This window comes from Scylla paramamosain, chromosome 13, assembly GCF_035594125.1.
Source record: "Scylla paramamosain isolate STU-SP2022 chromosome 13, ASM3559412v1, whole genome shotgun sequence".
Classification (NCBI taxonomy): domain Eukaryota; kingdom Metazoa; phylum Arthropoda; class Malacostraca; order Decapoda; family Portunidae; genus Scylla; species Scylla paramamosain.
Window position 1 is genome coordinate 6043106 of NC_087163.1, and position 12526 is coordinate 6055631.

Below are 12526 nucleotides of genomic sequence, written 5' to 3' on the forward strand. Positions count from 1 at the left end.
GTAATGTTATCCATGCAGCGCTGGGCGTCAACAGGGTGATGGGATGCGCAGCGCACTGAAGACGTACCACCGTTGCCTCAGAAGTCGTGCCTGTTCCCGCGCCAGGTGGAGCAGCAGAGGAGGCAACCACCGCCGCGATTTCTCTCGTGGCACCTCCCTTTCCTCCCTCCCTCCCTTCCTCCATTCCTCCCTTTTAGTCATCTCGGACGGGTTGTGTTGTTTATTTATTCATATCTCACAAATGCATCACGGTCAAGATGAGGCGGAGATGACCCTTGCGAAAACCTTCAGACAATGGGCGGGTGGCGGCGTGAGGATTGCCCGCTGCCTTCCTCCAGCGACGCCTGGCATCTGTGGCCTTCCAGGTCGCGCCCGTATAAAAGTGAGAGTGTTTCGCCAAGAGGCAGTCCATTCCTTCGGTACTCACTTTCGGTTTCGTAGTGCCAGGGCCAAGACGTTCCCGGCATCCAGGATATACACTCACCAGTGCCGCCGTGTTCGGGATGAGAGGGCCGCGCTGGAGGCACCCGCTTTGTGCCGTCTTGTTACTCTTAGGTGAGGGTGCCAGCACACGTGGGCACCGTGACATCAGTGTGGGGTGCTTCTGAGGTGCTTCTTGGGTGGTGGTGGTGGTAGTGGTGGTGGTGGTGGTGATGGTGGTGGTGGTGGTGGTGGTGGTGGTGGTGGTGGTGGTGGTGTGTCTGAGGTGCTTTCAGACGCTGCTGGAGGTGGCGGTGCTGCTGGGCTGATGACAGGATGTTGTGAGCCGCGAAGATGAAGCATCGCAAGTGTGTGCTTATGTGTGGTCACGTTCAAGCTTATTGCACCTGTGCCGCGCTGCACCTGTGTTCTCATCTCCATAAGTGCTAAACACCTGCCCAGGACAAGTCATGCAACTCTCATCACCACGTCGCCTTCAGCTTATACCAGTGTCTAAATTTTGCATCACTAATGCTTTTTTTGCTTCTAAATATGAGTTTGATTGTGTTTTCATTATATTTAATTGCTTCATTTTAAATGATAAACGCAATATTTGTTTTTTTACTGTTATTTTATATTGATAAAAACTTATGTGCTAATTTCTCAATATTGATGATTTTGGTTGCCCTTGGCCGGTGTCCCTCTTACATAAGAAAAAAAATAATAATAATAATTACTAGCTTTAATACGAGTATATATGTGTATATTTTTCTAGTTTTTGCTGTTTTTTTTTTTTTGTGTAATTTCCTTATTTAATTTATATTTTTCAAAGGAGGTAACGTACAAATTTCTCAGTAAGTAATAGACATTGGTATAGGTAGTGTAGTGTATGTATACATAGTTTCAGTTCTTTTATTATTTTCATCATTTTGCTACTGTTTCAGTAAACATACAAAACAGTCCATCATTACTAAACATAAGGTGTATGTACATAATTATACTAGTCTTTATTCACCAGACAGTGTGCACAGTGGTCAGGTAACGCATAGATGAACCTTGATGCTTTGTATGCAATGTTTACTCCCATGTGGCGGCGATTTACGCAGTGCATGAAGTGATGTGTGGCGGAGCAGAGGCGCAGGTTGTTCACTGCCAGGTGGGAGCGTGAGGCGTGGGTGCGTGAAAGTGCTGCGTGGTTCAAGCTGAGCGTGAAATGGATATGCCATGAAAAGGATGCGTGTTGTATACGGAATGAGCGATGTCTGTGTGGAGAATGCATGGCGAGTGACGTGTGTAGGAGGGTATGGTGTGTGTGTGTGTGTGTGTGTGTGTGTGACTGGTGGTGAGAGAAGCGACACAGGGTTAGACGTGCGTGAAGGTGATGAAATAGGGTGAGGCGGAAAGTGAGTGGGAAATGGCAGGGACAACAATCACTGTTTAAAAAGAGAGTCGGAAGGCAGAAAATAAATCTAAGTGCTCGTAAAGGTGGAGAGAGAGAGAGAGAGAGAGAGAGAGAGAGAGAGAGAGAGAGAGAGAGAGAGAGAGAGAGAGAGAGAGAGAGAGAGAGAGAGATTGCTTCAAGGCTTTATAGATAGTAAGATATTCATGGGGGGATAAATGGGAAATAGGGATCAGGTAGACAGGATCATGGAGAGTAGGTAGGAAGAGAAGGAAATTTATAAAAAAAAAATATTTTGCATAGGAACTGGTAAGACACATGAGAGAGAGAGAGAGAGAGAGAGAGAGAGAGAGAGAGAGAGAGAGAGAGAGAGAGAGAGAGAGAGAGAGAGAGAGAGAGAGAGAGAGAGAGAGGAGAGGCATGGGTATGCGTGGGGAGTGAATGGGCTGTAGGGTGAAGGGCCGCAGCCTCAGGGTACCTGCGTCGCCCTCTGTAAGCCGCCTTTAGCTTGCGAAACTTGACAGGTGAAACAGAGGACGCGCGGCGTCACTTGCTCCCTCTCCCGCAGATTTTAAACACCTTCCTCTGCAGCCAGCCTACCAAGTATCTGTTTAGGACTATTAAACTTTTAATGATAATGGGAGGAACTGCATTTTTGTTTACCTATTTTTATGTTAGGGAAAAACTGTATAATCTGAGTCATCTTGTGTTAGAAGAATGACTCTTTTTGTTCTGCACCTGTTTATAAACAGTGTTATGGTTCGGGTCCTGTACACTAAACACCGGAAAACTAAACTCCCCCTCTTGTCCTCTGTGTCTAGCGGCGGGAGTGGAGCTTGTTGCCCCCCAGCCCAGTGACGTCGTCCAGGATCTGTCTGACATTGGCATCGACTCCCACCCTCATTGTTCTCCGGGAGCGGGTTGGAGGATGGTTTTGATGATGTGGAGGTGGAGGGCGCCATCAGCCTCTCCAGGGTGCGGAGGGCGGGATCGCTTGCAGGAGGAACGCCGGGCCAAGACTTCCCCGTCCTGAACGCCATTCCGAGAACAAACTTTGACTGCCGGAACAAAGGCCACGGTTACTATGCCGATGTGGACACCGGCTGTCAGGTGAGGGAGGTGCCTGCCAGACGCCTGGGAAGGACCGGCTGGGGTGTGTTTAGGGGAATGATTCAGTGAGGGAAAGCTGGTGACGTGTATGCGAACAGAGAAGACAAATGAAGACGGATTGTGTATGTATGTTTATACATAAGGCAGGAGAAAAGACGACACGGGACTGGTGGCAGGTAAAGACGAGTGACCGAGGGACGGGACGCGGGATGGCAAGGAAGACGTTACTGCTTGGCTTAACTCTCCGCTTCTATTCCTGAAAGAGACTGGCAATTGATGAGACGGATTAAATCATGCATGAAACCCGCGATTGTTCTTGTATTTCTAATACGAACGACAAGGAGTTCAGTGGCAGTAACAGTACAGTATTTCAAGTTTATTGTAGCAGTGATATCATGGTCATAAATCGTTCATTGTAGAACACTGCAATACACACATGACATGAAGCAGTAGAATGCATCATGATAGCGGAAAGTAACTGGAAGAGGAAGGCAGTCAGGACGCACGGAGACAAATGTTATATGACACCAGGAAAAGTTGCCCACTGACGCTCGGAATAGACTGCTATGGACGATAGTGAGATGGACTCATTCTGAGAATTCCCCCTCTAATTTCCTTCCCTGCAGGTGTTCCACGTGTGTCACGCTGACGGCCGGATGAACAGCTTCCTGTGCCCCAACACCACCATCTTCAACCAGCGGAGGCTCGTGTGTGATTGGTGGTACAACGTTGACTGCGGGATCTCCTCGCAGCACTTCAGCGTCAACGAAGAGATCGGGAAAGTGACTCCCTCGCCTGGCAGACCTAGAGTTTCCAACGATCTCAGCAGAGTCACTCCGGCGGCGAGGCCCGCCTCACCATCCCCGGTGCTCCGCGGCACCTCAGGATTCACGGCAGTATCACAGAACAACCTCAGAGGCAGAAATGAACAATCTCGAGGGTCACAAGAGCCCGTGAGTCGCCCTCCTACTTCCCCGTCTCGTTCTCCTCCTTCTCTTGCTGCTCGACCTCCTAGTCCTCCTCTCCGTCCTCCTACCCCTACCATTCCTCCTACCATTCCTCCTACGCGTCCTCCTACGCGTCCTCCAACTCGTTCTTCTGCCCGTCCTCCGAGCTCTTCTCTCCGTCCTTCTCCCACTCCTTCATCTTCCCGTCCTCCTTCCCCATCTTTGGCTCAGCTGCCAACGACCTTCAGGCCCAGCTCATTTTCAAGGACGCCACCCAGAGTGGTGGTAAATCGCCGCCCCGTACTGCCCACCCTCGCCCCTGCTCGCCCCTTCAACAGGCCTCCGGCAGACGGCGTGAACCTCCTCCTGAGTGGCATCCAGAGTTCTCAAACACCTGCCAATGTCGCCGATGCGCGACCGGCCAGCCAGGGTGTTCCTCTGCCTACTCTCACAGGAAACAGACTCTCCGCAAGCACGTCAAGCCGAGGAAGAGGAACGCAGGCGTCATCCAGCACGGGTGGAGGCCAGGGAATCCAGACCATTCCCAGAAGTCGGCAGCCACAGTTTCCACCTTCGACACCTACACAGAGGGCTCCTGGGGTCAGCATCGGGCAGTCTGCTGGTACCGGGACCCCAACCACCTTTGGTGCTCGTATCCCTCAATCTCCCACAGCGTTCCAGTCTGGGGGTGTCCCTTTGCCTACGCTTAGCGGAAGGGGCAGTTCAGGAACATCAGTCAGTCAGTCATTTGGAACACAGCCGCAGAGACCACAGTCACAAAGACCCCAAGTGGGACAGCCTATAAGGATCCCCGGTGCTGTCACTCCTACGACTCGCCAAGGAGTTAGGGGTGGAGGACAACCAAGAGATGGAAGTGTTGGTGTTCCTCTCCCTGTTCTTTCTTCCTCTGGTGGCTCTGCTGGAGGACGAGGTGGACAAGGACGGGGATCTGGAGGTCTTGGAGTTCCTCTTCCAAGCATTGCTCCTGCTCAGCCTGGAGGTGGTGGCGTTCCACTTCCTGGCTTGTCCTCGTCTCAGGGTGGTCAGAGAGGCTCCTTCGGAGTCCCTCTCCCGAGTCCACGTCCTTCAGTTGGCAGCACCGGTGGCGGGGGAGGCGGCGTCAGGCTTCCAAGTCTGCCGTCGCCAGGGACGCCTTTGCGCGGGAGTGGAGGGTTTAGGTCATCACGGCCCGCCACCGTCCAGGGCTCACGTGGACCCATCTTGATCATAGAGGCAGACAGGGATGATCTGGATGACCGGTTTGACGATGATCGTTTCGACCTGGATGATCGCTTCGATGATGATCGGTTCGACTTAGACGATCGATTCGACGATGACCGTTTTGATCTTGATGATCGCTTTGATGACGATCGTTTTGATCTAGACGATCGATTTGATGATGATCGATTTGATTTGGATGATCGTTTCGACGACGACCGTTTCGATCTTGATGATCGTTTCGACGACGACCGTTTCGATCCTGATGATCGATTCGATGACGATCGATTTGATCTTGACGATCGATTTGATGACGATCGTTTTGATGACGACCATCTCAGGACTGTCAGACTTCCCCCGGGCGCAAATATTCCTCCTCTTCCCTCATCCAACAAGGTGGTTATCCTGCCGCCCTCCGAGATACAGCTGCCACCCCCTCCAAGGTCCTAGTGCTGCAGGGCGGCGGTCCTGAGTCTCGGTGACCCTGCCCTGAATGGAGGAGTGGCGGGCGGCCTGCATTGTGCGAGAGTCGGGGCTTCAGCTGTCCAGTTAGACACGTGAGCCTCGATAGGAAGGCGCTTGTGGCTCAAAACTCTTGTGATCACATGAGAAAGCCAGAGCGCCACATGGCCACTCTCGCCCTCATCCTCTATCCAGTGCAGTTCCGCGCCTCGTCTCTCGAGCCTGAATACCAGTGATTCTCATGTTTGGCTTTGTACTGATGCCAAGCCATTGTTTGAGCTGCCGCGAATTGCGTGAATCTTTCGTGATATTGTTTTATATATTGATGTATAAAGAGACGATAGGGGCTCATATATACATATATTTATATATGATATAGGTATATATATATGATAAATGCATTTCCTAGATATTTTTCTACGTGTAAATATGATTGAGATATTATAGGTAGGTTAGAATGTTGACGATCCCCATCACGGCGCTATGGTCTTGGAGGGGACGCGGGTCCTCTCCACTTATGATTGGCTGGGGAGCGTCGCTCCCTTTCGCTGGGGTATTATTGGGTTATTTCCTCCTTTCTGTCCTTTAGCGGTCACTGCTTTTGGTCTTACGCGGTGCCTCATGGCAATGCTTCCGCTTCCAGCCAAGGGTGACAAACGCATGTCCTCACCCGCCCTCTGCTCTGCTTTGCTACTCGTTGCTACTGCACATAATACCTATTTTTTCTTATTTTGCGTCTTGGGGCATGATTTTTATCAGCTTAAGTGCAGTGTGCCTGAAGTCTTTTCGTTCCCTTGTTCTGGTCAGGTCTGGTAACTTTCGCATTTGTTTTTTTTTGAGTAAAATTCGCGCTTGCATCCTTTCCTTACCTTCACTTGTTCCCGTGACAGTGGCTGCTGACGATGCATCAGTACCAGTAATCATTTATGTTCGCTTGGTTGCATGTCCTTGTGTCCGCCTGCCCGCTGCCTTCACTATACTCTTCTTGTCCCAACCACGTCCGTCCCACCATCCCCTCACCCTCAGCTGTCGTGTAGTCAGGGAGGCAGGCCCGTCGTGCCCCGTGATGTCCGTGTGTCCCTCACCTGTTTGTCTGTGTCATGCAGAGTGAAATAAAATATGAAAAGCTCCTAAGAAAGTATGATTACCCTACTCTGTGTTTGTGTGTGTGTGTGTGTGTGTGTGTGTGTGTGTGTGTAAGAGAGAGAGAGAGAGAGAGAGAGAGAGAGAGAGAGAGAGAGAGAGAGAGAGAGAGAGAGAGAGAGAGAGAGAGAGAGAGAGAGAGAGAGACGAACATAGAATTAAATCGAGTGAAGGCCCCTCCATAAACACATCAAAGGCGACAGAGTGAAAGACAAGACTATGGTGACAGGTGAGAGAGAGAGAGAGAGAGAGAGAGAGAGAGAGAGAGAGAGAGAGAGAGAGAGAGAGAGAGAGAGAGAGAGAGAGAGAGAGAGAGAGAGAGAGAGAGAGAGAGAGAGAGAGAGAGAGAGAGAGTCAACTATCTTAACTGACCAATCAAGTATTAGCCTCACCAAGAAGGAGCCTCATCATTCCACCAGGAGAGTTGAATATGAAATCACCTTAATTATGCATTCATCTGTTTACCTTCGCTTGCTGTGTGTGCAGAACGAAAGGTGTGTGTTGTGTGTGTATGTGTGTGTGTGCCATAGCTAACTCAATGGTACCGTTTCCTCACCATTATGAGAACTATCGTGTTTTTTCTTTCCTTCTCGCCAACCTTCTTTTTTTGCGTGTCTCTTCTTCCTCTCTTTGTTTTCTTTGTGTGCCAACCTTTATCTTGGCCTCCTGCGCCCTCCCGCCCAAATAAGGCGAGGCACCTGTGCGCACTGAAGAGAACCACTCCAGTATAATCTTTATGCTTTCTCTCTTTCCTTTTTTTTTCTTTCTCAGTCTTACATTTACATTCTCTCTCTCTCTCTCTCTCTCTCTCTCTCTCTCTCTCTCTCTCTCTCTCTCTCTCTCTCTCTCTCTCTCTCTCTCTCTCTCTCTCTCTCTCTCTCTCTTTTCGTGTTTTTTTTATTTGCCGGCTTTCTCCTTATATATTTTTCTTATACTTTCCCTGTGCCTATTGTTTTCTTCACCTTAGTCTTCGTCATCCTCGTCTTCATCATTGTTCTCCTATCGTCTATCTTCTCTTCCTCATCTTCGTTCCTGCCTTCGTCCTGCTCGTCGTTCTCTTCTCGTCCTCTCTTCCTCATTCTTCGTCCTCGTCATCATCTCTCTTCGTCATCTTCGTCATCTTCTCTCTTTCTTTGTCATCTTCTATCCCTTCATCATTTTTTATTTCTTCGTCATCTTTTATCTCTGTGTCATCTCTTCATCTTTTATCTGTTCGTCGACATCGTTATCTTTTATCTTTTCGTCCACGTCATCTTCTGTCTCTTTGTCTTTATCTTTCGCCCTCGTGCACCTCTTCCTCCTCGTCCCATCATCTTTTTTACTTATCGAAGAACAAGTTAGCTTTCATCGTTTTCTGTTTCATTGTTTTCCCCAGTGTCATTATTGTTACACGGATTTCATAAATGTTTTTTTTTTTTTGTATCAGTGTTGTTATTTTAGGCATTTCCTCTTGTAGTTATATATATTTTTTGTTTCCTTTTGTTGCTTTTATTTTTTTTACCTTTATTTATTTATTTATTTATCTATCTATTTATTCATATATATTTTTTTTTTTTGTCATCAGTGATTCATCTCTGTCATGACTCGCCGTGAAAGGTTTTGCGGTGTTCATTTTCTCTTATTCTTTTCATCTCTTTTGTCTTGCATATTAACCTCTTTGTTAACCCTTCTTTTTCTCCACCAGTTTCCTGTTGACTGTTTTTGCTTTTTTACATCGTTACGTTTTTTTTTTTTTTTTTGTTTTCTTTCTTCCTTTTTTTTTTTTTTTTAGCGTGATTGAAGCAATAGGTTTGTGTGTTCTCGGTAAAATGTTGGTTCCGTTATATTTGTTTAAGGGGATTTTGTTTTCATGTTTTATTGGTTTATTTATTCATTTCCTTTCATTCTTTCTTTCGTTTTTCCTTCTTTCCTTCTTCATTTACTTACTTATTATATATTTTTTCATAGCTACATGTTCTTTAATGTTATTTCCTTTTTACGTGTTTTCGTGCCTTTTCAAACTAGGTATTCTCGTTGCTATTATAATCGTATATTAAATTTGTTTTCTTTTTGTATGCTTTCAGTATCTCTGCTCTCTCTCTCTCTCTCTCTCTCTCTCTCTCCTCTCTCTCTCTCTCTCTCTCTCTCTCTCTCTCTCTCTCTCTCTCTCTCTCTCTCTCTCTCTCTCTCTCTCTCTCTCACACATCACTTTCTCTTCTGTTGTCTCTCGTCATTCAATTATAAGAATGATTTTTTTCCTCGCATTATTGTGGAAAATTTTATGACAGTAGTCTTCGTCTTGAGAAGCAGACACTGACTGGCGGTATGTTGATGATGATGGTGGTAGCGGAGAGAAACTGGCGGTGTTATTGTTAGGGTGGTGGTGGTGGTGGTGATGGAATATAGAAATGATGGTGGTGGTGGTTGTATATTACCACCACTACCACCACCACCACCACTACTACCACTGCTACTACTACCGCTACTGCTGCTGCTGCTGCTGCTGTTGCTGCTAGTGCTACAGCTACTACTACTGTTATTATTATTATTATTATTATTATTGTTATTATTATTATTATTATTATTATTATTATTATTATTGTTGTTGTTAATGTCGCTGTTGTTGTTGTTGTTGTTATCATTATTATTTTTTATCGTTGTTTTTGTTGTTGTTGTTGTTGTTGTTGCTGTTGCTGTTGTTGTTGTTATTATTATTATTGTTGTTATTATTATTATTATTATTATTATTATTAGTAGTAGTAGTAGTAGTAGTAGTAGTAGTAGTAGTGGTGGTGGTGGTAGCAGTAGCAGTAGCAGCAGCAGCAGCAGTAGATGTAGTAGTAGTGGTGCTGGTGGTGGTGTGGTGGTGTTGATGGTGGTAGTACAAGTATTGATAGCAAAAAAATGTATGAAGCAGCAGGTGCCTCCGCCAAGTGGGTGACCTCCCCCTTAAAAGGTTCCCACGGGCGTGACGGCACGGGTCGCGGCTGAGGCGGCGTACAAAGATGAGAACCAAGGTCGTGTGGCGTCTGCCTGTTGGTGGCGCACCCGGGCTCTTCCGCCTCTCCCCTCGCGCCTCCTTGCCTCCACACGCCTATGCCTCTCCACCCACGCCCTTCCTTCCTCCCACATCTTCCTGCGACGCCTCCTTACTTCCACAAGCCCCCCTACCCATAACCATCCTTCCTACCACACTCCCACACGCCTTCTTGCCTCCATTCGCCTATTCTCCTTCACCCACACCATTCCACACTTTCATCCACCTTCCTCACTTGCCCTTTTGTTTCCATAAGCTTATGACCGTCCACCAACATCCTTCCGTACCCCCACTCATCTCTCTACACGCCTTCTTGCTTCCACTCTCCTATAACCATCCACCCACACTCCTACACCTTCCACCTCCACGTATCTGCCTCCACACGCTTATTCCGTTCCATCCATACTCTTTCTCCCACATTTCCACACACCTTCCCCACACACACAGCATCTTACCTCCACTCTCATAACCATCCACTCACTTCCTTCCACAGTCCCACCCACATTTTCCTTACACACCACCTCGTCTCCTTAATCATGCCATTCCATTCACTCCCTTCCTCAGACACCCCCACACACCTTCCCCATTTGCCTCATGAACGCCCTTCCATTCACACCCTGCCTTCCTCCCACACACCCATACACCTTTCACACTACTGGGCTTATTTCTCGCTCCTATTCACCCTCACACCTTCCGTCGACACCCACGCCTCCCATTTTCTTCCCATGTTCGTGCCCCAACCCCTTTCATCGCTCCCTTTCCACTCCACGTGTGCACTTGTTACTTTGCATTCTCTTATAATTAAAACAACCAGGTACGTTTTTTTTGTTCATGACTCCATCTCACCTTCCCATTCCTTCCTCTTGTGTACTCTTAATTTCCTCCTGAGTTTCCTTAACGGTTATTGCGTCCACTAGATTTCCACCTAAATTCCTCAAACATTAAGTTAAGTTAGGTTTGCTTTGGTTAAGTTAGGTTTGGTTTGGTTTGGTTAGGTTAGTTTAGAATAGGTTAAGAAAGGTTAGGTTAGATTGGGTTAGGTTGGGTTAAATTAGGTGTGGTTTGGTTAAGTTGGGTTAGATTAAATGTGGTCAAGTTTGATTAAGGTTGGTTAGGTTAGATTAGGTTAGGTTAGGTTAGATTAAGTTACGTTAGGTTAAGTTAGGTTAGGTTAGATTAGGTTAGGTTAGGTTAGATTAAGTTAGGTTAGGTTAAGTTAGGTTAGATTAGGTTAGGTTAGGTTAGATTAAGTTAGTTTAGATTAAGTTAGGTTAGGTTATATTAGGTTAGGTTAGATTAGGTTAGGTTAGGTTAGATTAAATTAGGTTAGGTTAAGTTAGGTTAGGTTAGGTTAGGTTAGGTTAGGTTAGATTAGGTTAGGTTAGGTTAGGTTAGATTAAATTAGGTTAGGTTAAGTTAGGTTAGGTTAGGTTAAGTCTGAGAGAATTTATCTTCTAGGAATTACGTATGAGTATTTCGGGTGATACATTGATGGAAAAACCTTGACAGATGGAATTTACGTAAACAGAAGCCCATTTTTCCACCTCCAATGAACTCATCCTCTAGTTACACACATCCACTCCCCTTACCACCTTCCCTCCCACGCTTCTCTCACACCCGGGGGAGGAGCCTTTGTCTTTACTGTCGTACATCCCTTGATTTATATTAGTGTAGCTTATCACAATCATCCTAAGGGTCAAAGGGTCTTGTTTGTTGTTTTCTGTACGTTTCTGTTCCTTTCAACGCCTTCTGGTTCTTGTAATTGTGGATCTAAATGTGGACTGTATTTTCCATTGTGCTGTCGTGAAAGAATCGTCCTCTCTCTCTCTCTCTCTCTCTCTCTCTCTCTCTCTCTCTCTCTCTCTCTCTCTCTCTCTCTCTCTCTCTCTCTCTCTCTCTCTCTCTCTCTCTCTCTCTCTCTCCACCCACAGTTTCTCTCCTCACCTCGTCTGACCTCTCTTCGTTTGCCATTACCGCCGAAGGTTCTGTTTGTTTTAATTATTTGGTGTCCGCCTCTCCCTCTCTCTCTCTCTCTTCGTTTCTCTTTATGTCTGTCCCTGGCTGTGGCTCCTCATGCGTGACTGGGTGGTGGTGGTGCTGGTGGTGCTGGTAGTAGTAATGGTAGTAGTAGTAGTAGTAGTAGTAGTAGTAGTAGTAGTAGAAGAATATGTAATCGTTTTCCTCCCTTCCATCTTCTTCTTCTTCTTCTTCTTCTTCTTCTTCTTCTTCTTCTTCTTCTTCTTCTTCTTCTTCTTCTTCTTCTTGACCTCCTCCTCCTCCTCCTCCTCCTCCAGGGTGATGGAAGAGGAGGGGTCAACCAGGGGGTGTCAGGGTCAGTCGGAGGGTCTTGTCAGTGTCATCTCCCCCCTGCTCTCCTCCTCACCCATCCCTCTCCCCCGCCACTCTCCCTCCCCCTCCCCTTCCCCCGCCACGACCACTGCTACAGGTCGTGACTTTTACTGGTTGGCGTATCGTGAATTTTTTTTTTTTTTTGTTTCTCATTGTTCTTTATGGATTTTGATTAATGTTTCTTCATCTCCTGTTTTCTCTCTCTCTCTCTCTCTCTCTCTCTCTCTCTCTCTCTCTCTCTCTCTCTCTCTCTCTCTCTCTCTCTCTCTCTCTCTCTCTCTCTCTCTTTCTCTCTCGTCTTTGGTTTCTGCATTTTTCTTTTTCACAGGAGATGGATTTGTTTTCTCGTTTTTTTTTTATTAATTTTTGACACTTTCCTCCTTTCCAGTGCACTCTTATGTCACTTTATTTTTTTGTTTTACTTATTTTTTGCTCCATTTTTCTCTATCTCATATGTTGTGT

The 12526-nt window shown here is 46.7% G+C and overlaps 1 protein-coding gene across 1 annotated transcript; it reads left to right on the forward strand.

Moving 5' to 3' along the window:
- The first annotated feature begins 401 nt into the window (after nt 1-401).
- LOC135106372 (nascent polypeptide-associated complex subunit alpha, muscle-specific form-like) lies at nt 402-6694 on the forward strand. The gene is made up of 3 exons (XM_064015315.1): nt 402-555; nt 2641-2929; nt 3556-6694. Exon 3 carries the CDS (start codon nt 3586-3588, stop codon nt 5542-5544), a length of 1959 nt encoding a protein of 652 aa, XP_063871385.1. The 5' UTR covers nt 402-555; nt 2641-2929; nt 3556-3585; the 3' UTR covers nt 5545-6694.
- Nucleotides 6695-12526: the final 5832 nt, after the last annotated feature.

Excerpts from the sequence above, each read along its gene's own strand:
- LOC135106372 (XM_064015315.1), top strand. The coding sequence starts at position 3,586 with ATGAACAGCTTCCTGTGCCCCAACACCACCATCTTCAACCAGCGGAGG.